The 24,139-nt window shown below is 42.4% G+C and overlaps 3 protein-coding genes across 5 annotated transcripts in view; 2 read left to right on the forward strand and 1 right to left on the reverse strand.

The window, feature by feature from the left end:
• Positions 1-12,975, forward strand: part of LOC115035633 (pleckstrin homology domain-containing family G member 3) — a 29,464-nt gene extending 16,489 nt beyond the window's left edge. The window contains exons 4-19 of one of the 3 annotated variants that reach the window (XM_029493558.1): positions 1,795-1,895; positions 3,381-3,450; positions 3,529-3,575; positions 3,683-3,833; positions 4,278-4,409; positions 4,952-5,134; positions 5,381-5,473; positions 5,653-5,739; positions 5,816-5,846; positions 6,041-6,142; positions 6,332-6,364; positions 7,587-7,597; positions 7,957-8,325; positions 9,062-9,178; positions 9,955-11,380; positions 11,506-12,975. In XM_029493558.1, coding sequence (XP_029349418.1) covers positions 1,795-1,895; positions 3,381-3,450; positions 3,529-3,575; positions 3,683-3,833; positions 4,278-4,409; positions 4,952-5,134; positions 5,381-5,473; positions 5,653-5,739; positions 5,816-5,846; positions 6,041-6,142; positions 6,332-6,364; positions 7,587-7,597; positions 7,957-8,325; positions 9,062-9,178; positions 9,955-11,380; positions 11,506-12,125 — 3,573 coding nt within the window. In that variant the 3' untranslated portion in view covers positions 12,126-12,975. The remainder of the gene's footprint in view (positions 1-1,794; positions 1,896-3,380; positions 3,451-3,528; positions 3,576-3,682; positions 3,834-4,277; positions 4,410-4,951; positions 5,135-5,380; positions 5,474-5,652; positions 5,740-5,815; positions 5,847-6,040; positions 6,143-6,331; positions 6,365-7,586; positions 7,598-7,956; positions 8,326-9,061; positions 9,179-9,954; positions 11,381-11,505) is intronic. The other 2 variants (XM_029493559.1, XM_029493560.1) reach the window with 2 other exon arrangements.
• Positions 12,976-13,923: 948 nt separating this feature from the next.
• On the forward strand, positions 13,924-21,464 carry xgb (x globin). The gene is made up of 5 exons (XM_029493587.1): positions 13,924-14,090; positions 17,663-17,770; positions 19,260-19,380; positions 19,614-19,694; positions 20,853-21,464. Exons 1-5 carry the CDS (start codon positions 13,924-13,926, stop codon positions 20,970-20,972), a joined length of 597 nt encoding a protein of 198 aa, XP_029349447.1. The 3' UTR covers positions 20,973-21,464.
• Positions 21,126-23,650, reverse strand: srp14 (signal recognition particle 14). The gene is made up of 5 exons (XM_029493592.1): positions 23,365-23,650; positions 22,528-22,600; positions 22,320-22,432; positions 22,209-22,241; positions 21,126-22,066 (listed from the first exon to the last, which is right to left on the reverse strand). The coding sequence occupies exons 1-5, from the start codon at positions 23,386-23,388 to the stop codon at positions 21,977-21,979; spliced, it is 333 nt and encodes a 110-aa protein (XP_029349452.1). The 5' UTR covers positions 23,389-23,650; the 3' UTR covers positions 21,126-21,976.
• Positions 23,651-24,139: the final 489 nt, after the last annotated feature.

The raw sequence follows: 24,139 nt of genomic DNA on the forward strand, positions 1-24,139 counted from the left end.
TGTGTGTTAGTCAAAGATAGTAAACATCATCTCAGACAAACTACCTATCTCCTCACGTTTTCCACCTTCGAAGCCTGGAAACAACGTACAGACTGAGAAGCTGGCCTTCAGTCCTCTGTGGTCTTGTATAGAAACAGGAGCACTCTTCTGTCAAAGGGTTTCGGCAGCACTGCTGGTAATGTCTTTAACACATGAGACATTTCTGAGACTGACTGGCAGTAAACCAGCTAGCACCTCTCCTCACCTTGTGTCCGACTGTGCTGGCGTCTGGCAGTTGCTTTTGGAGGGGGTGCAGCCCTCATCGTGGCTTGAATAACAACTTGCTGTAGACAAACGCTTCCAAGGCTGTAAAGTATTTCACTTGACAGGAGCAGCAGTCCCGCCTGGTCTGGCCCCTGTCACACAGGTCCTTCAGAGAGCTCTAGCATAGCTTGATTTCTATGGCCCTTCCAGCCAACACAAACACCTCCATCTTTACACCAACTGGAGAATAACATAAATGAAAGGAGCGGTTGGTTTTTCCATTGACTGCACTGTGGGAACACAGAATAGTGCACAGATGTCCCTTTATGATCACAGTGTGACTGTAATCAAGTAGATTCTATGTAGCTCATTTTCATTTCACACCAAGCCATGAAAATGACAAAGATGTGGGAAGTTGACCTTTCATTTTAGCATTGTTTTTTCAGCAAACGATTCAAAGCTGCCCTTTGATATTGACGCTGAGCTCTCGCACAGCTGTGGAAGTTACGTCCACTTCGCCTTTAGATCAAGTTTATCATTTATTCTCAGGTCTCTCAGTCTTTACTGTCTATCAGTGGAATAAAGAAAGCAGCTGTTTGACCCAGTTGGTGTCATGTCTAAATATAAATTCACCACCTGGTCTGGACCCCCAGACAATTAGTTTCAACAGGAATGTGGACTGTGGAATTTACAAAAAACCCTGCCCAACATATCTCTCCTCTTCTACAAGGGCATTACAGCCTTGTTTATGCATCAATAAAGCACAGCCTCTGGAACTGTAAGCCGGATGACTCCATACATTGCATTAAATCTCTCACGCTGTGCTGATGGTGTGGTAGGTATTTTGTTGTGACATTGGCGAGTTTTTCCATAGGGGACTATGAGACGCCCTGCTGACTATATGTCAGCATTACTGTCAGTGCAGTTGAATTCTTCATTCATGACCGGCTGCAGTTCATTCAGTGGTGCGATGTGATGACTCGCCTCTTAATCTGGGCTGCCTGGTAGGCACGGGTCCTGTACAAGCTGTTTACTAATAGAGTCTTTAATGCAGCTATAGAGTGTATGTGTATTCGTCTCTTATCAACTCCTTCCTTCACTTGTTGCCACATTGGTATCTACCAAGTGAGACGACAACCAACCAAAAGTTAGCATATTTGGCTTTTCTACGTTTAGATATTTTTATCTATCTGCTACGGAGCTCCAGGGGGACTTGGTTCCTGGTAGAAGAACAGGCTGTGCTGATGGTCATGGTCTGGAAGCACCAGAAGCTTTTTTTAAACAGTCACACTGGTTAGTCAGTGGAACAAATCCTTAGAAGGATGCTATAAACATAACATAGCTAACTCATGTACTAATGAATGTACACTTTGTAACACAGAAAAACATTCAAATCTTGAACTTCAACTTCAAAACAAAAGTAGAAGATAAAGGCAAATGGTTTCTTTGTATTTATGCTCCCTCTACTGGTGTGAATTTGCAATTTCCTGAATGATAGTGAATCCCCAAGATGTGAACAAATGTTAATTGTTATATTAACTGCTTTTGCAGGACTACTTGGCTCACATCATCGATATGAGTAACCTTCCCATACGACCAGAGCAAGTGAGTGCCTTGTTTGGAAACATAGAGGACATATATGAATTCAACAGGTACGTCCTCACCCCAAGTGCAAACACACCAATCAGCACTGTTTTTCTAGATATATCTCGGCATCTAATAGTTGTTTTGAGCACAAGTCCTAAAACTGTAATCAATTCACTTTATAATCATCGAAGAGCTCATAGCAGAGCAGAGGACAGTGTGTCGTTTACCTCTGTTCAATTCCTTTGGACAAGTTTGTTCATGCATAGTGATGCGTATGTATCATTTTATTATCTAGTTCTGTGATACAAAATATGAGGAATTTAAGGACACATGACACCTGGATACTTGTCTTTTACTTGATGCTAATGTTTCATTCGATGACGCAGAGCTTATGCAGGGAGTTTAAAGTAAACACCCTTTGCAGCTCATCGCAGCCACACTGCTTGGCACAATTCCTTTCCTTTCACTGTGAGGAACCGCCCTCAAATGTAAGACTCTTGTACAGCTCTCAATGAGCTGATGATTTGAATCTTATTACTTTTAAAAATGAAATTATTTCCAGCTGTTGAAGAGAGCTGTTTTTTTTTTTTTTTTTTTAATTATTATTATCATTATTTTAAGTGGAGGGTCATTTATTGCCCTTCAGAGAGATGAGGTCTGTTTTGATTTTATAACACCAAGAGACATTTACGTTGGCAAAGATGATGCAATATTGACTTTCATTAGATTTTGGTTTTGACAGGGAAATGTTTTGTTGCCAGCCTGAGAATATGTGTGACGTGTTTATATAACACTGCAATTTACAGGAAGCTTCTCTCAGCATTCAGTTTCTGTTGTGAGAGACGTTTGTATTTTATAGTGTTGGGATATTCTTACATATATCAAACTCATTTATTCAGCATTCCAGGGACCATTTAAATTATCTTCGCTACAGTACATTATGTTACTTGGCGTTAATACCCTTGCAGATCCCAGAATTCTCAGTACTTTGATGAGGCCATCAAATCTCACATAGACATTAATTATATATGATATTGCTTTGACTCAATTAAAATTTATTTGGTAAAATTTTCCCTCAGCAAAACCTTCAATCATATAATAATGAATAATGAAATATTGCCCTTGTTTCAGTACACCAGAACTGTTTGTATTTTGTCAATATGTCAACATCTTGTCATATTGTCAAACCATACAACCTTTGATCTAAATGAAATAATGTTCAATTGTGTTTGATTACTATATTTTAGTTATTATGTTAGCATGTTTAGGTGTTCTGTATTGTATATGTAATTCCACTGTGACCTTCAATTTAAGACAAGCCTTTGTCATGCACACAATACCGATGGAACACTGTCACAAGGTTTGTTGTGTGTGGTGCCCTCTAGTGGGATTAATTTTACAAATCCAGTCTGGACCTTTTTATCACTATTCTGTCTTACTTTTTTCCTTCGTTTTGTGATGTACTTTTTGGTATTCCATCCTTCACATACACATTAGCTCTGTAAAAGAATTTATACTGAAGATATTCTCTGTTCTGTTATGCATTTCAGTGAACTATTGCAGTCATTGGACATGTGTGGAAATGACCCTGTGGGCATTGCTAGGTGCTTTGTAGATAAGGTGAGTATGACTGTCTTCCTCCAACAATATCAGCAAGCAAACATCATTAATGTGTTTGTCTGTGTTGTGTTTCAACAGAGTGAATACTTTGAAATCTACACGCAGTATTGCACTAATTATCCAAAGTAAGTATTTAGAATATATGCCCCTTTTGTAAATGTCATTTAGTTGTTGATATCAGATGTTACATGCTTAAATAAGCTGATAAATGTCATTGTCTGCTGTTCTCTAGCTCAGTGGCGGCACTGACTGACTGCATGAGGAGTAAGTCTTTAGCCAAGTTCTTCAGGGATCGGCAGGCTGCTCTGAAGCGCTCCCTCCCTTTGGGCTCCTTCTTGCTCAAGCCAGTTCAGAGGATCCTAAAATATCACCTGCTGCTTCAGGTACACAAATACAAATACATGCAACAACCACATTATAAAACAACCTTTCTGCAAAATTTAGCCAGCAGGCGTTAGGCTTATGATTCGGTCACAATAAGTCGTTTTATGCCTGCATGTGGCACACTGAGCAATGCCAGAGAGTGGTAAGGGATAAACAGCTCACCCAAATGGTTATTGCCCTTTTGATTAATTCGTTCATTCATTCATTCATGTTCGGGAACTGAACCTGCGACCTTCTCGTTGTGAGGCAACAGTGCTAACCACTATGCCGCCATGCTGCCCCCTTTAGTTGATTCATTTATTATGAATATATTAAAAGTAACAGTGGAAAAATCAGATATATTGATGTTGATGCTGGTTTGACTTTGTTCGGGAAAAGATTTCAGTTCCCTGCACTCCCTGCGCTTCATCAGGAGTCATTATTGTCCATCTTTTCTTTTCAAGGAAATTGCCAAGCACTTTGACCCAGATGAGGAGGGCTATGAGGTGGTGCAAGAGGCCATAGACACCATGACAGGAGTGGCGTGGTACATTAATGATATGAAGAGGAAACATGAACATGCTGTCAGAGTACAGGTCAGATAGAAAAACTACACATTCTGTTGAATTTGTTTGTTTGTTTGTTTGTTTTTATGTCATTTTCATGTAGCGCTCACAATACAAATTTACTTGAAGGGAATTTGCAAGACTTCAGAGACTTTCTGATCATCTTTTGTATCTCACTGCTCTTCTTTGGCTCTTGAGGGCCCAAAATAATTCCACATACTAACTTGTCTCAGCTACCCTCTACTACTTACATTTCTTGCATAAATGTGCTCTCTAGAGGTCTATCTTCCATCATATCTAGGCCAAGCCAGATCAATGAACCTTCACAATTTGGCATTTAGCTATGCACCAGCAGCCCTCACTTTTAGTGCCAAGCTGAGCGCTACAGCTTTTTAATGGCTTCTTTGATTTGGTTCAATAGCTGCTTCAAAAAATTCCTTGAACTAACTAGTTATTGTATAAGAATTAGAAAATTGCAGATGGTACTCTGCAGGCATTTATATTCATTCATGCTGAAGGAACATGTCTCACAGTATGTGGATCGGGCTATGTGCTTTCATGTGATTCTGCAGGAGATACAGTCTCTTCTGATCAACTGGAAGGGTCCTGACCTAACCACCTATGGAGAGCTGGTGCTGGAGGGCACCTTTCATGTCCTGAGGGCAAAGAACACACGAACGCTCTTCCTCTTCGAAAAGATGCTCCTCATTACCAAGAAAAGAGGGGACCACTATGTCTACAAGATCCACATATCGGTGTGGTCTTTGACATTTTTTCCCATTGATTATCGATGTAATAGTTTAAAACCACAGGTTAAGGAAAACATTGATATTTGAGTAGAGCTGAAAGCCAAAAAAGATCTTTTTTTTTTTTTTTTTTATAAATTAAATAATTTTAAATATTTACCATAAAGACATTTACACTTTACACATACATTTTAATATGCAAGCAAATTTAGTTGAATGAAACTTCAGTTACATCTTCATTTCATGTGGTTACAGTGCTCTACACTCATGCTACTTGACAGTGCCAAGGATCCTCTGCTCTTCAGTGTCATCCATTTCAAGCATCCCAAGCAGCCCCATACAGTGCAGGTTAGTATTACTATTACTTGTACTTGTTAGTGTTGTTTTGTTGTATTTGGTTGTACACCATTTTTTGGAAACACTTGAGAGCCAGTGGGTTCTCTCTTATTGTGCTTGAATATATGAATCTAGTCTATATCTCTGTTGACATAAATGACCACCTAAATGGCAATTATTTGTTGTTGAAGGCCAAGTCAGTAGAAGAGAAGCGTCTGTGGGCCCATCACATTAAGAGGCTCATTCTTGAGAACCACAACACCATTGTCCCCCAGAAGGTAAACAACTCAGTCTTTATCCGCTGGTTCCTAGTGACCTGCCTGCTATTAACACACGCTGCTTATCTCTTTTAAGGCAGAAGAGGGCATACTGGGCAATTCAAACTGTAAGTGTCACCAATAATTTAACTTATGTTATCCAAATGCAAATATCCCTGTTTCCATGGCAACTAAAGTGGCAAATAGGGAATGCTGTCGAATTTACCAGGAAGGAGTAGCCCATGATCCATCTGTCTCTGCGGAGAAAATTGTTTTTGTAATTGCAGATCAGAGTGTAATAATGTGTCCTTCAACTGCCCAGATCCAGGGAAGTACCACTACAGTCCTGAAAGGCTGAAAAAAGCAGAGTCCTGGAACATGGACAACATGCATCTTGGGGGACAAAAGGGGAGAAGAAGATCAGGTAAAAGTGTTCCAGTACACATACAGATATTGTTCCCTGTATCTGTTTGGTGTCGTTTTAGGGAGTAATGGTAAGAAATGTATCTGTATTAAATAGAAATAAATAGAAATAATACAGTTACATTTAAAAGAATGCATTTTCACCGTGACTTTAATTTCTACTAACCTCTCCCAATATCTTTCTTTTTAGAGCCTGCAAAACAACTCATAAAGAGCACAAAAGGTTGGTGCAGGGATTGGTTTGTATCCAGGAGTTGGTTTATAGGAGTTGGTGGATGTTCAGGTGGTGTTTTGGCTGATCTATTAACAGCTTTCCATGGGAATTGAATGGAATTTATGGGAATCAACTATACATTCCTCCATCATATGGACAGATCCTTTCAGCAATGTGCAGAAACTCAGTTTGAGATGTACGAGAGAAGGAGCTTCTATTTACATAGACTGGAGGGAGGGGCAGTAATTTTACTTTTTGGTTGGGTGCGGACGACTAATATTTTACAAATTTATGTTTTTGGTTGAATTGATTATTCAATACAAGAATTAGCACTTGACAAAGTTCTAATCACAAATAAATCTGTTCATCCATAAATCTGATCATTTTGCATGGGTGTGCTTATGACAAAACATGTCCATAGTTATGTTTGTTTACAGTTTATGGTTTCTGACACTGTGTTACAGTGTCATTTCCAGTTAATTCTAATTAAGTCACAGTAAATCCCATAATTCCCCTTGAAGGCCCCTAATTTGGAATATATCCAAAACTATCCAGCTCTACTTCTCCTGGAAGGTTTCTGAGAATTTCTTGGAAATTTTCCATCCCATTGCAACCTTATCAGAGACACCTGGGAAACAAATCAAAAGACACACATGTGCACACACTCACTCCCACTCTGCTGGCCTCACCCATAATGAAGTGAATTATATGGCACATTGGTCCAAGGATCTGTCATACACAAGGCCTTTTCAACAGTCAGACACAGCCTCACCCTCAGATGTCCACGTCTTCCTGCCCCCATCTATTGTAATTGGTCATTATGATGGAGAAAACCTCTGTGTTCTTGTCTCTACTTCTCCTTTGCTCCCAGTGCAGATCAATTTTGTGTACAATGTAATGAAGAAACAGTGATCATGTCAACTCTCCCATCTTGGTGAGCGAGTAGGTCATCAGATCCTGGTTAATTGCATCATGTCTAGTTTGAGCCTCTGAGAGGAAGATGTTTCTAATTGGGATTTATCTAATCACAAGGCCTCCCTGAAGTCTGGCCAGACTAACTACTGCTTGTGGGACATAGATTGTGTGCTGAACACGATTGTACAAGATGCATGTGCTACCAAGGTTATTTTGCCCCGTAATATTTGATTTGGGCATGCTTTTATTCCAAGTCACTGACATTCTCATTTGTTTGTTTCTCCCCTTCCCTTCTTTATCTTTGTTCTCCATGCAGCTGTTTTGAAGGTAAGCGTCTGAAATCCAAATGTGGTTTCTTAAACCTTGATAAACTTTTTCATTCTGTTCTAGGAAAGCACTTTATGTGTGTCAGTGTGCTGTGGTGAGATATGGTTTTTCCAAATTTTGACTCAGCAACTTAAACTTATTATTCTAGTTATAAAAGAAGTCTTACCAAAAATAAAAAAGCTGAAACTCAATCTTCAAATAGCATAGTTTGCATAGCACTGGATCAGTAAAATCATATCTCGCCAAAGCTGAAGCAGCTTTCTGATGATTCCATTCCATTTACAACCTTTTCATCACAAACGTGGCTCTAGCACTGATCTTGCAATAACAAACCACATTTCTATGACTTCACGCTACAGCATGCAGACAGTGAGGGTGCACTGCTGGGGGATAGGTGCTCCCTTCAGGCATCCGCTAGTGTCAGTACGCTGGCCTCCAGTCTCAGCGAGCCCCAGGCTGAGAGGCCATGTGCGGATGATCTAATTCCCAGAAGGGACTCTCTGGAGCAGCTAAGTCCTACTGACAGTGACCCGAAACTGGTTTGCTCACCCGGAGAGGGTGGACTTGAACTGGAGAAAGCAGAGGAGGCAAAGGAGGAGGGAGAGAGTTACAATGAAGATATTCTGATGGGAGACCACCAGGTAGCGGACTTTGCCAGCTCAGTGCTGGCAGCCATCTCCTGCTGGCACTATAGAGCCAGGGCTTTGCTTTCTACTCACTTCACAACGGTGAGGGTTTCTGTCACCCACGGGTTACCAATTTTCCTTTTCCATTCCACTAGCTTAGCAATACTCTCTGCCACTCTTTCTCACACACTAACTCTCATCCCTTTTTCTTTTTCTTCAATGAATTGAAGTTCCCCCAGTCTACTAATAGTGACCTCTAACAATGCATGGTCACAAGTTAAGATAATCAAACTTCTAACGTGACTTCGCCTGTTTTGCTTTTGCTTTTCTGTTGTTGATCATCCCACATCAAGCATGTGCTTTTTTTCCCTCATCTGTGTGGTTCCCTGAATAATTGTTCTTTCATAATTGTGTTTTTCAAGACTGATTAATGTTGGAGCTCATGCTGTTGAAACCATGCCTGCATTTGCATCGAAACCAGTGGCTCAGCCTGCCCTATTAAATGTTATTTCACTTCAAAGGTTAAATGTAGCAATTTAATTAAATGATTTATTATAGCAAGAGCTTTGCTCTTTGATAATCATATTTTCTAAACTTATCTCCCCTCTGAATTTTCATAATTAGGAAGCCTTTGTTAAGTGTTACACCTGTATTGTTGCTGAATATGTATTAACACTTGTCATTTCTGTTGGAGGACTTCAATTGTAACCATTATAGTGCGGCTTTAAAAGGTGACCTGAATAAACATTGACTCTTATAGGCGACATGTTTGTTGGCTATGAGAGATTCTTTTGCTTCACGCTGCCTCACAGTGTGTTAATGCCATGTTTTGCTGCAGGATGATCAGGACAGCGATACAGCTGAACTGAAAACTACGGTAAATGAGGAGGCAGAAAGTCTCAGGCAGGAGGACAAATGCATGGATGTGGCTGTGAAAGAAGCCCTGACTGCACAGGTAGTTGATAAGGCCTTGCATAATGTTTGTGCACGCTCGTGTTTGCATGCAATATGTTTTCACTGCGTCAAAGAGCACCCATCTAGCCTCACAGCCTCAGTATCATTCAGTTTATTGCTATGTTTTGGATGACAATTTTTCAGTCTACAGAAGCTGTTGTTACTTTATATTTAGTGTATCCCCGGAGCTGTATTAGTGCCTGCTGTATATTTATAGTTAGGTATTATTATGACACACACACTGTCATCTTGGGGTCAACACTCCCGCTAAGAGTCCACATTTGATTTGGAGTCCGAGTGCTGCTCCCACCTGATTCTCCTGCTAACTCAGTGAAATCGCTCTCGTTTGAACAGATTATAAACGGGTATTTTTCCTCACCTTATCTCCACCACACAGCTATGCTCTACACTTTTTGTAATTGTATACACTGCAAAAGAGCAGGAAACACCTGGGACCAAATTTGCATTAATGGCAGACGATGATTGTGACATCAGTGCTATAAACACTGTCAGAGCTGCAGACAACTTTTCTCCGTGCTCGTCTTTGCAAATTTTCCACACTTGGATACTTTACATAGAATTAGGTAATTGTGATAAAGGGAATTGGGCCCAGATATAACATAAATATAGGCATGCATCATACATTGTCTGTGCTTTGCATTAAATGGCCTGCTTGACTTGACTGAAACGATCCATTAACTTAATGGAGATTTCTTGCCCTTATCACGTCTTTGACTCATTACACCCTGCTTTCTAAACATTGCTGTCATGTTTCAGGTCAACGTGGAAGAGCCGTGCCTCGTAAACTGTGCCCCTGCAACAGAGAACCACGATCAGCTGGAGGTGAATTTCTCAAAATGTCCTGAGTCCCCTGTCTCCGCTGCCCAACAAGACGCTGACACCCAAGAATCTCAGGACACCTCCAGAGACACTGGAGAGGAAGAGGAAGAAGCAGGCAGTGATTCCTCCAGTCTCCCGATAGAGGAGACCAGTGTTTTGACAAATGGGGAGCTCTCAGAGGAGGAAGAGGATCTGATGGACCGTAAAAGCATCCTACCTTCCTCTGTGTTGGACCAGGCGAGTGTGATAGCTGAGTGCTTCATCGGGAGCCTGTCCAGACGGAGCAGCCTGGTTTCAGACGACCTGGGTTCCCTTGCCTGCCCCTCACCTTCAAGAGAAAATGATGTGTTTAAAAGTCCGTCGGCCTGCATGGACTTGGAGAAACAGACACAAGAAATGTTGACACACTCGACTCCAGTGCCTGAGGCTACTTCAGAGGCAAAATTTTCAACACTTGCGCATGGGCCTTGTGCTATCATGGAAAGAGAACATAGGTCCACTCTCTCCAAGCAAGATCGCCTCCTCATCCACAAGATTAGGAGATACTACGAGCATGCTGAGGACCAGGATGCTAACTTCAGCATTAAGCGGAGGGAAAGTCTGTCCTATATCCCTGCAGGTCTGGTCAGGTACTTAAGCAAGCAGCTGAATGGTATTCAGGAGCAGGTGGCCCCAGTCCACCGGAAAGGCCTCTCTCGGAACCGGCCCACTTCTTGGTCGGTTTTTGACCTTCCTGGATTAGTAAAGAGTCAAAACACTGAAAATCATCAGAAAAGTGAACCTCAGAGAGCAGTGGAAGCCAAGAAAAGATCTCAGAGCTTCACAGAAGCCTTGACTACAGAAGAAGAGTTCCGACCCTCATCAGATATGCTCAAAGTTTGGCAACACATGGAAATAGAGGAGGAGAACCAGGAAGTACAACAGCCGGAGGAGAAAGTTGATGAGTCAAGATTAGAAGCAACAGAGGACAACAGGTTAGATTCGAAAACCAGTAGACCAACAACTCAGATTTTAGAAGAGCCTGAAATATGCACTGCTTCAGATTGCTCCTCTCCAACAGTGGAGGAGGAATCCGAACAGGATTCTAAGACAAGTAGGACTCCAGTGTCACAAGAGAACAGCCCTAACAACCGTGGCCAGCTACCGAAGATCATTAGCTTCCGAACAAGCATGGACGAGGACCAGATCCTGCAAGACATGGGAAAGATGAAAAATAAGGTGTTCCAGCTGGCTCGTCAGTATAGCCAGCGCATTAAAAATAACAGACCTATTGTTTGGCAGAGGAACCGAGAAACAGCAAATCAACAGGGCTCCAAGAGCATGTCTACTGTCCATGAGGAGAAACCACAGCTGAGGAAAAAGGGTAAATAGGAAGCAATTCTGAACTTGCTTTCTCTTGCTGTAACCTGCCAGTTGAACCCTTGTATGGATAAAACTGAAAAGGATTCTGTGTGTTTTTCTGTTTTTTGTGTGTGTATATATATGCAGGTAAACCCAACATGAGATTGCCTTCAGTTGCTTCTGATCAGATTGTCATCCATGAAATGCATTCTCCGAGCCCAGCCCAGACTCCGAGCTCTGGGAGCTCTCAGAGCACAGTGATCTGCCCGCAAAGCCCACAGTCAGAAACCTTCTACTGGCCCGACGTGCAGGAGCTGCGCTCCAAATACACAGAGCCCCTCCACTCTGCAAAAGGAGCCCACAGCGGTGCAATCGGGATGTTCGAGTGCTGTACAAACATGTATAATGGCTGCTCACACAAGTGCAATAGTTCCTCAGACCTTCGCAAAGCTCTGACAGACTGTCCCAGCACGCAGTCCCAAAGGTGTCCTGTGGTGGAAGACTGGCCCAAGTGTCAGTCCCAGCCCCGGCTTCAGCCCCTACTGTACAGGTGGAGCTCCTTGGACCACATGCTCGGGTCTCGTCCCCTTCATGAAGTACAAAACCTTCAGGAGCCTGTGAGGGGCCCCTACACAACAGACATCCTCCGTCAGGATGGTCTCAACCGTGCAGCAAAGTCTGCTGCTGTGAGTTCAGGAAAGACGTCTGAAAGTAACGTAGTGAAAAGCTTACGGGAGAAGTTCCAAAACTTAAGCACGAGCTCGTGAACCTGTGAATCGTATACATTTTTATTATCAGGAACTATCACATGGAAACATTATGTCAATTATCAGACTCTTCTCAGCATGTCTTATTCCACTTCTCTTCTCCCAAAGAATGAAACTTATTGTCTGCACAGTATTGTGTGAGTGAGTACAGGGGACATTTGGTTATTTGTTTTGTTAATACAAAATAAAAGGGATAGTATTGGTCATTAGGCTGATGAGAGCAAAGCTTCTTGTCTATAAAAAGGTGCATTGTCTTATTTATACATTGGATATTTTTCGGCACCGTTACAAATACAAAGCTGATGTAAAAATGTGTGTCTAGTCCCCTGTATTAATTGAAGATTAGGTTTGTTATTCTTTGCGTCTCTTTGGGTCCCACCCACTGTTGGTGATTCCTGCGATGGTCGGCAAAGTTTTAATTACATTTAAGTGTCAAATTTAGTTTCAGGAAGCTAAGAAATTAAACTGATCAGATCTTCTACCTACAGGAATGCTGCCATCTCGTTGACGAGAGAGCTCTGCTGTCCGCAGAGTCTCTGACCGTACACCAAAGACCAAAGTTTCCTCTGAACACTTTTAATCCATGTATGTGGTCACCGCAGTGACCTCCACGTTTACTGTAGCTGCTTCTAAAACTGTTTTCACACACTGTCTCACGGGAGCTTTATTTTTCTCAACATGTTGTATATATTTTTTTGGGATATTATTTATAAAACTGTATATTTGGGAGATGTTGGCCTCATGTAAATACTGAACAATAGCAATCCTTTTTACTGCTCAGTTCCAGAAAATATATTGTTTCCTACTTGAAGTTTCCCATATTTTCAATAAAAACAGAAATGGTATATGACCACGGATGTTCTTTTTCCCCATCAGTAGTGTAGGTGGAATCAGTCTGTGTGGCTTTAAATAAATCTGGAGCTTTTTAACTCCAGATTTGTATAAAACCGTGACAGCCTTCTCTTTTCCGTAAAGTGACACTGATTAAAGGAGTCAGGGGCCGCGTTTCGCCGTCTTCTACATAACATGGAAGGAATGTGTTTGTTGACATGATTCTTTGTTCTGAAATGAGAGAGAAGATCCAGAGTCCCCTCTCAGCTGAAAGAGACAATGACAAAGCAGTGAAACGTCATTCTCTGAGCATTAGTACATTGGGTCATTCTAACTAAAACATGCTTCGATGGATTCGTTTATTTATTTGGAAGATTGTCAAATGTAGAAGACCAAATTGTTGCTAAGGGGGAGTGAACTCTTCAACACTTTGGCGGGCTTTAATACCACAGCGCTGACTCTATGAGGATTTGCTCTCAGAAACAGGCTGTAAACAGATGAGACAGGATTATTCTAAAGTGTCTCTGTTAGCCTCTTGTTAAAAAAGACTGCTGGCCCAGCCTTTGGGCCTCAGGTTAACAATCAGCATCACCTTTACTTTGTGTCAAACTGGGCAGACACCGGAAGTGAAGCGGGATACCCGCCAGTATAAGAGCTCAGTGTTTGCTCCATGCCTTCTGCAGCACTCGCTTCAGTAAGACGGGTTGTTTTATTTCTGATGTGACTTTGAGCTGATGAGCCTGCATCCTGTCTCCTGTCTCCTGCCTCTGGAGGATCGCAGTTAGGAGCTGCAGTTGGAGGCGCACAGACAGCAGATGAGCAGAATCAGATCTCTGCAACAAAATCAACTGAAGTTCTTCCTTTTTTTTTTTCCTTCTTGGATCAGAGCAGAACATATATACAGACACACATATATATATATAAATTATTGTCTCATTTTTGTTTTGTTTTTTGTTTTTCCTAAAGAATGGGCTGTGCAATATCGGGATTGGCGGCAAAAGCGGACTTTGGAGAGAAGAACACGGAGGATGCTGCTGCTCTGCGTCCCAGCGAGGACCAGATCCAGATGATCAAGGACTCCTGGAGAGTTATCCGGGACGACATAGCTAAAGTTGGGATTATTATGTTCGTCAGGTGAGATGCACGTCTCTTTTTGACTAATGCCTTAAATGCTCCCTGAGTGAGTTGATGTTACAGCGACTCTGTATTTCCACTGAGCAGGATCAGGTCCGTCACACTGGACTGTTCTCTAACAGCCGGTTCAAATATTTCACTCTTGATCACAGCATGCAGCTAAATGACTGACTTTTCAAACTGTTTTGACCTGCTGGTCTGGCAGGTCCAGCTCCTGACTTCAGAGGCCACCTCCACACAGTCCCTCAGTTCTGCCTTCTGACACCCCTCCTCCTCCTGTCTTATCACTTCATATCACATCTTAACAACATTACATAATAACACACAGCTCCAGGTCTGCCGCCCTACTATACAATTAAAGGCATTAGACATCAGGAAAATGCATTTTGTCAATTATGATGATGACCACCCTCCGGGTAAACATCTTCGGCCCCTTGGCAGGGAAATAAAACAAATGAGAGAACGTGGCGGTACAGACTGTCAGACATTAAGGCTGCTCCTGGAGCCAGAGGAGAGAGACTATCAAGCACATAGTGCAGCTTTATGCTCAGTTAATGCCATGTGCCCGAGGGGTGACCCGGACATTTGAAGGGATTGACCTTAGCATGTTAGCCTGGAAACACCTAGGCCTCTTGTGGGTCAGCACCATTTGAGGGCCCCCGGGTTATCATGGTTCGTAACATAAACCATGTCCCATAACCGAACAGTAACTGTGACAGTACAACACAAAATAGGAATCACTTCTTATTGTGCTCTCACTCTGTCTTTGGGAAGGGCATTGTTCTTTGGTCAAATTGATGTTGTATGAGAATTTCCAAAGACTCTATTCATCACTGCAAAATGCGTCCTCTGAACAGCACCAATTAAAATTCTTGCACTTCTGCTGTGAAGGGTGCTATGCATTATCTGCCTATGTTCTGCATGCATGCGTGTATGCCCATGCTGACGAGGGTGTTCACACAATGGAGTGAAATAACCAGCTCCCTACATGTCCACAGCTTTTTCTCAATGTGGAAGAGACGCGAATAAAGAAATAGCTACCAATGTCCCCTTTTCTCTGATCAATGAAGCCGGTAGGAATCGTGAGAAAGCACATGTCGTCCCCGCCACCCCCCCCCCCCCCCCCCCCCAAAAAAAAAAAAAAAAAACAAAGCCAATTCCAAGCAAGTGCAAACATTGTGCTGTCATTCATACAAGCACAAGTTAATTTTATTTATTTATAATAAGTAAATAAATGAATGAGGTAATTGAAGCAATGAGCACAAAAGCACAAACAAGTGCTGACTGTGAAATACTGGCACCTAAAAGAGTTATTTAAAACCAGCTGTCATGAAACACCTGAAAACATGTGTGTCTTAGTTGGAGGACTCTAAAATGAATAAGAGCTTGGATGTCTGACAGCTTCACATGGAGCTTGTTGGCCGTGTCAGAACATTTTGGATTCCAGTAGCTCATTATAATCTTCATGTCAAAAGGTGCAGCCCTGCTGATGTTGTCTGATGACAGCAGCTATTAGAACTTCCTTGACCAACACCCGTGCCCCAACACCTCCCATCATCCACCTGTCTACCTTCAACAGCGGTCACACTTTATAGGAATCTCATGCATTTATTCATAAAGCCTGCTCTGGATTTCTGGACGTTTCCCTCTCACTAACAGCTCTGCAGACCATGAAAAAAACCATGATGGAAAACAGAATGAGCTTCTTTTCGGCGTGACAAGCACAAGTAATTAAATGTTTATTTGTTAATGCTGAGCTCGTCACAGTTCAGCATCACTGATGTCCAGGTCATACCGTCTGTGCTGGATTATGATCTGGACGTAGACATCAGCCATGACATTATAACCCCCGACGGTTTCCCATTTTCTCGTTGTGTCACTGGGTGGGCAACATTGAGCTGCAAGGGAACATTATTTCCTCAAAACCAACATTAGGCAATAGTGAGGATGCGAGCGACTTTGGCAAAAGCCAAATTTTGATGTCTAGACGACTGAGTGAGAGAATTTGCTGGAGAGGAGTCAGTTTGTTGTTTACTGGGCTACGTATGTGCAGAGCAGTCAGGGGACCGTTCTGCACCGCCAAAGCACCTGCAGTGGGAATGCTTGTATTGTGAGATAATGTGAGAACATCTCCTAGTGTTGGACATGTGGCACCAGGATGCATTATGGTAGAGACAGTGTGATGCTTTGGGCAAGGTCCTGTTGGGCCCTGCCGTTCATTTGGATTCAGTTACTTTGCCTCGCAGCATCAACCTAAACATTGTCCACACTACACTGTTTCTTTGAAGGAGCGGCCCTTCGTGGAAACGGTATTCCCTTGGGGCTGTGGCCTCTTTCAGCAGGTAATCCTCCTTGACACATTGCAACAACGTTTCAGGGGTGGTTTAAGGAACAACAGCAAGTTGAAGGTGTTGACTTGGTTTCCTCGATCTCAACCCAATCTATCATCTGTGCTGAACAAACAAGTCCCATCTGTGTAGGCACTGCTTTCCAACTCCCAGGACTTAAAGGATCTGCGATTAATTTCTTGGCCCAGATACCACAGCTCACCTTCAGAAGTAGCCAGGACAGGCTGTCGAGACTGAGGTATTCTCTCAAATTAATTGTTACTCAGTTAAAATTATCTCTGGAAACACGCAACCTCTCAGTAACATTCCTGAGAGGGTATCTAGGGTTATCGAATGTTAACAAATGTTCCCCAAAAGCTGGTTATGAATATGTAACTTTTAGGCAATAGATATCTGAATGGTTGGACTTTTGGCAGCTTTAAATCTAACCTTCAGCATAGAATGTGAATCAGAATGGCTTTGTTGTCTTTGTAAAAAAAAAAAACAAAAAAAACATGTTAGGACTGAACAGCTGGAGGTATACGTGAACTTACATGGATAATCTAAAATCCTGCTATGCCACAAATCAAGTATTTTACTGAGTAACAAACAAACAAACAAACGTGTACGTTCGTTATTTCACATTCAAACTGCAGATTGTCTGAGCACAGCACATCCCATATCCATAGGCAGTAGTACTGTGTACTGGTAGCATGACTAATCACCAGTACCTCAGCTGGAGACTGGGAGACTGTCTGATTGGATGGCAGCGTGCTTTAACTCTCCAGTTAAGGAAACTGATTGAGGTTAAATTAGAAAGGGAAAATTTAAGTAACTGAGCGTCTGTCCCGACTCTGACAGGTCGCGGCAGTTCATCACGGATGTGGATAAAAAGGAAGGTATTGATTGACACGTACTGATTGCAGCTCAGTTCACCAGAAGACAGTGATGATTAGAATAAGATCAAAACGATCACAATCAGATCTCCATTCAAAGTGCAGGTGGTGGAGAAAATATCTCCTGGATGAAAGAGAAGCCTCTAATCATTTTTCATGTTAATGAGCTGAAATTTGCACATTGACGCTCAGCACTGTGAAGGCAGAATCACAGTTTTCTAACTCAGAAAGTCTTCAGGTTACGCCCTCTTCGTTGGGTCAGTCAGATGGAGGTTTGTATTGGTTTGGAGGTGAATATGATGGGCCCTTCCTCACGAGGCTCACCGATGTCTGTGCTTCTTGGTAACAGGTTGTTTGAGACCCATCCTGAGTGCAAGGACGTTTTCTTCCTGTTCCGTGATGTCCAGGACCTAGAGAGGCTGCGTACCAGCCGGGAACTCAGGGCTCACGGCTTACGGTCAGTCAATAACTCTGCATTTCACCACACATCACCACCATAATCAGTCAATGAAACTACGGCTTGGTTCACAGTGGGCAAGAGCACATCAATATCCACCACGCTCCGGTCTGGTTTACACTCTGAGGTCAGAATGCAGCAGCGATTGACCAGCTTTTGTCACACTGAGAACCATCACAGCTGCTGCGCAAACATTTTTAAAGGAACATTTTGACTCCTCGTGCACAAGGACCAGAACACAAAGACACACAAAGCAACACACGCTTTGAGGAAATATCTCTAAACAGCTCACTCATGTGTGAGACTCACAATTTACTTTGTAAACAAAGACAAAAGCCGGCCATTCACTGAACATTACGCAACCAGGTGTAAACCTAGTATTTGCATGAGTACTCCTTCATCGGCACCACCTCCCCTAATCCAGATGTATTCTTCTCATTGTTAGTTATCACTGTTAACTTTATAAAATTGTTACATCTGCTTACAATATTAGACAGTGATCCAGGAATTGTCAATGCTAAGATCCAGTTTTTATTTTGCATGAAAGCCCTTCACAGATCTCCCTTGTGCCTCTTGAAGCACAAATACTGCAGGTTGAGGATCAATGCTCGAGTGAGTTATGACTAACCTAATAGCAGTGTCAATGTCTCAGGCAGTGTACGCAACAGCCAGTGTGATGGCTCACTGATTGCTTTTGGCTACTTCTGTGGCAAAATAGAATCAGCAGATCATCAGGCAGCGGTTTATTATGGACGTTTTATGAGGCAATTCAGATCCTGTAGTTCTATCATTATAGCGTGACCACTCTGTTGCAGGCAGAGCTTGTAGTGTGTATCAGAGCGGCTTGTCTGCTGCGTCTCGGTCTGCATCAGGCCTGTCAATGTATCTCTGCAGAGGCCAGGGCAGCCATTTACTGCCTGAGGACCCGAAGGTGCAGAGGCCAGCATGGCCGCAGCACGCTGACAAAACGTCTTACAGGTAGCAGCATGAACCAGCTGCTCTCAAATTCAGCGATAAGGTCAAACACTCATTCAGCTGCACTCAGGGACACTAATACAAATGTCCGCCCTGGCAGAGAGACAGAAAAAAGTGAGAGCTGAACTGACTCCAGCCTTGTGTTCTGTATTCATCTTCAAAACTGTCACACAGCCACTGTGCAGTGAAAGCAGACACACTTGGGAAGCAACAGAGGAAACTGATCCTGGTGTGCAGGTAACACGTTTCCATGTGGGGGAAGCTATTCTGCAATCAGTGGGTTTAGCAAGTGAGCAGCAGACTGATAAATATGCAATCAATTCTTTTCTTTTCTTTTTTTTTTTTATCATTTGAGTTTGTGAAACTGCAAACATCACCATGCCGCGTTTCATTACAGTGGAGAGTCACACAGATCTATAGGGAAGGGATAAAGGCTGATAAGTTGCCTGCTGCTAATTCATGATTTACTGATGGATCAATCGTGCTGAGCCTTTTGTTGTTCCGTCTCTTTCAGAGTGATGTCTTTCATCGAGAAAAGTGTGGCCAGACTAGACCAGTTGGAGCGACTGGAGGTTCTGGCTCTGGAGCTGGGGAAAAGCCATTATCATTACAATGCCCCACCTAAGTACTACAGTGTAAGACCCCGATGATCCTGCACACACACTATTCTTGTCATGCTGCTGTGTGTATAGCATATACATATAATCCCCACTGACGCTGCAGCTCTCTGTTGGACTCATTATACTGAGACCCTTAAAACCTGAACAGCTGAATGAGCTGACGCACTCTGAGAAGTGCAAAATGGCAACACACCTACTCTCACAAATAATAACAATGGTGTCTCATCAAGTGTCTAATTATTTTCCAGTATGTCGGAGCAGAATTCATCAGTGCCGTGCAGCCTATTCTGAAGGAGCAGTGGACAGCCGAGCTGGAGGAGGCGTGGAAGGTGAGCAGATTTCACTCTGTGACCCCTGGGCCTCTTTATGTGGGTGTTAATCAGAGACCTTTCCAGAAGGCCAGTGTGGCATCAACAAATAGCTTTGATGTGTGTAACCAGCACGTCACTACCGTCAAGCGTTGTGCACATCTTTTTTCTGCACCGTGTAACATGTCAAGGAAACCAGAGCAGCACAAGCTTGACTGATGTGAAAATGTGCATCTCACTGAACCATACAACATGTTGAGAAAATAGAACGTGGCTCTGTCACATCACATTATGTCACTCCAAGATCCCCAGTGTCAATAACACAGAGGCGCTCAAATTAATCCTGTTGCTCAGCTGTAGTTACCAGGCAATGATCAAATTTAAGGGGTTTAAGACGTTTTTTAGCACAAGAAAAAGCACATATAAGCTATATTTTCCTGTGCAATTATGTGAACTTTTTTGAGACGAGGATGTTGTATTTCAATGATTGAGACTACATTTCTGTCTTTACTCATCCATCTCTATGAATGGCCTCTACTGCTCTCTAGTGGCCGAGGTATTAATAACGTCAAATGTTTGGCATTTCAGTTGAAAACACAACACTCTCCCATACATAAAGAAATAAACACACAAGTTTAAGTATTATTTGTACTTCAACATTCTCAAATAAGATGTTCATATCTAATAGACGTGCAATTAGCAAAAAGTATGAAAGAAGTGGCTCTTCTAAATCATCCAGACAGCACAACGTCTCATCATGTTGCCAGTTCCAACATAACGTGGTAAAATGCCTAGTCTCAGCTGAAATTCACTTCACAAATGAATATTCATCTGAAACGTTCGTGATCCTCAGAAATACACCAAATTTTGGATTTGTCAACTGCTCTGAACACCTTAGCAGACAAATACTTTAATTGCTAAGAGACCTCACCTAACCTCTAAGCATAGGATGACTTTCAGTGACGAGCCAATTATTCAACTATCTACTCTGTATGTCCCATTATAGTCAACTTTGGTCATTATTTGCAGAAGAGATAGTGTGTTCATGTATTTCTAAAACCTTTGACGACTAAGCAAATCACACACAAGCTTGAAAATCTTGTTACCTTCCACAATACAGGTTTCATCAGAGAATGAACTTCACCTAATCGGAGTTCAATGTGTGTTGTTGTGATCCAGACCATGTTCCACTATGTGACCAGCCTAATGAAGCGGGGGTACAAGGAGGAGAGCGCCCGACAGCATCACCTCACCGTCTCCCCAAAGGACAGACCAGAAAAGAGGAACACAGCACTATGAGTTGCTTCCTTCTTCAAGCACAATTCAGACTGTTTTTCCAGTGCAGCACAGAAATGTCTTTGTGTACAGCGTATTTACCATGTTGTTTTCTACATCAGCCATGTTCACCAGTGAGCTTGTTAGCATATTCAAGAAAGGAGAAAAAAATAACAATGACTTTCAACAAAGCGCTTTATCTCTTAACTTAAATCCTGCTACTGCCCTCTTTCATGAGATCCGGATTTGGGAGCACAACAAGACAACAAAATGGCTGACAAAGGCTGAATCTGACGTGTAATTATGATAATCAGGAATGATGATTATTAGAATTACAGCCAATACTTTGTCTCTGTATATTCATAACTTAGAAATTACTTCAAGTAAATTTCCAACTTTAAACATTTCTGTGCTATTTTAGATGTGCAGTTTTACAGTTATCTTGGGTACGTGGTTCAAAAACATGGGGGCACATGAATATTCATTGTATTTTGAAAATTAAAATAAAAGATATAAAATGGCTTTCCATCTCCGATATCAAACCAATAGTGAAACTTGTCGACAAACTCATATTTAGCGCTATTTCTGAGCACCCTGCTGAAATTTCAAAGTATGCTTAAAAAAGAAATAATATTCAAATAACTGTAAAATTAAACATCATTCCAAAGAAACGGTCAAATTGCAACATGCTAACACGTTAATACAACTGAAAAAATGCCTAAATTAAATAGTATGAAAGGCAGTTAGACATTGGGCATCTGGATTTGGCTCTAGAGGTGACACAGTGGTTGATGAAGCAGATGCTGTGGGGATTCAATAAAGTTGAGTTGCTTGATCCTGGATGAGTTTTGAAGAATCCCCAAGCATTCAGATCATTGGTGACACTGACAGGTAGGGGTGAGAAACAAGACCTCGGGTGATTGGGGTGGGGTTGGGTGACGAGACGACCCATCCGAAGCCTCTCCCATTTCCCCTATTCATCGTACAGGCCAGTTTAGGTAATGATGATGTGTTACAGAGTCTGTTGCTCACTGGGTGGCTTTGGTTTTCTTGCTTTTGCTCTTCTTATCTTTCTTCTTAAGTCCATCCATGTGAGCTCGAAGGAGGTTGGAGTATGCCTGGAAAGTGGAATTAACACACAGTCACAAATGGGCCATTCATCAAAGACAAACAAACTGAATACAAAAGATGATAACCAAGAGCACCCAGCCCAGGAAACAGCTTCCAAATAAAAAACACCATGAAACCATTTAAACTCACCATTTGAAACTTGATTACTTCTTTAGTGCTGACCTGAAATGGTAGGAAAAGAAAGTTGGTTATCAAATGATGAGCTTTTCAAATCAAAATAAGAAAACCCGGTAAGCTCACCACTGTGCTAATTTTCTTCTTGCCATCAGACGCTCTGAGGAGACATTTATTGTCTGCTGGTTCAAATGACTCTGACTGACCCTTCCTGGGCACTGGCTTGGTCCTCCCATCATCTGCAATAAGACACATCACACAACAGCAACTTAAAGATCTCCAGCCTGCTTTCATACAAATAATAACCAAGAACAGTCAGTCCAAGCCTACTCACATTTCTTTAGTGTGATGACAACACTGCCAGATGTTCTGCACTTCTGGAAAAGTCGTGTGAGCTCAGTGAGGAACTGAGGAACAGAAAGAAAAGGTTCATCTCCATGGTTCAATCATCACACTTCAGGAGTGCTGTTTAAAATACACAATCAGCTGGGCCCCATTGGAAACTGTCAGAGCAAACGAAATACACATCTAATCCAAGATTTCCAATTCCCAGTTTTTTTAGGGACAGCTAAAACAACACAACAGCACTGTGATATATACCTCCTGGATCACTTTAACACGGTGAGAACTTGAAAACTAGTCGTTATTAGCCTCAATTAGACGCAGCGGTGTGTTACTTAGATAACCATGTAGATCTCGATGAGCAAAGAAATTAAAACAGCCGCAATAATCTACGTAAAGACCGTACAGTTTGAGTTTTTCTGCTTTAACTAGTTACATTAGCTGTAGCTGATTAGCTGATTTAACGTTACCTGGTGCTAATTTGCACTTTGAGGAGCTAGTTATAATTTCTAACATGGACGAACTGAATCTTTCGCATGGTTTAAGACACAAAATCAATTCTAGAGGTTGATTATAAAAGGCTGGGGGCGGAAAATGTAACTATTAGCCTCAACCTTTACAAGCGCAGCTCTCCAGCAGCGTTAGCCTCAACCTGGCGTTAGCACGCAGGCTAATATCGACTAGCTCGTCTCACGTCGGCGGGATCAGTTCGCCTGCTCGCGGACGGCGGAAGAAGCCGGTGTCTGTGTTTCTGTCACAATCCGTCGGGAGTTTTTTTTTTTTTTTTTTTTTTTTTTTTTTGGGGGGGGGGTCTAATGTTTCCTCTTACCGAGTCGTTTTCGAGCAGCACCATGTTTCTTCCTTCAGCTGGAGCCGTCAGGGAGCTAACTGCTGTGGAAGCTGAAGCACACGTACTAACAGCCGGAGCTCCGCCCTGCGGCCTCAGATGGAGGAGTCCGACACAGCGCCGCCTGCTGCCACACGGTCATCTGCGGCCATCTGTCCACTACAAACCCGGCAGGATGGATGGACAGATAGACAGACAGATGGATAGACAGATGGATGGATAAACAGGTGGATACTTTATTACAGTCCACCACCATCTCCCTGGTCTTAGCGCCTTTCAGCTGAGGATGGATGAGCCTGGATGAGTTCACGTAAACTGGTCACTTCCCTAAAACGGCCCTGATTGGTTGAGGGAGTTAGCCCCGCCCACAGTCTCTGACAGAGGTCATTCGTATTGAGGTTCAACTGAAAGGAAACCTCTACTGCCGCCCTGATAGACTGAAGAAATTCATGTTGCAGTGAAAATGATCATTAAAAACTGTTAATAAGATAGGTCATAACAAAGAGAGTGAGTGTAAAGATAATTAATTTATAAAGAGATGAGTTATAAATGTAAAGTTATACTCCATAAAGGGTTAAAATGTTTGATATATAAAAAGGTAAAAACTCCCGGTGTGAGTCAATCTCCCATAGCCCCCACACCGTCAGCCCTGAAACCCCGATCCCCCGCACTGCCCCGTCCGTTGATCAACTGAATTGCATCAAAAGCCCATATTGTCCCCTCAAATGTGTCCTGTAAATGTATACTATTTTTTTGT

This window comes from Echeneis naucrates, chromosome 22, assembly GCF_900963305.1.
Source record: "Echeneis naucrates chromosome 22, fEcheNa1.1, whole genome shotgun sequence".
NCBI lineage: Eukaryota > Metazoa > Chordata > Actinopteri > Carangiformes > Echeneidae > Echeneis > Echeneis naucrates.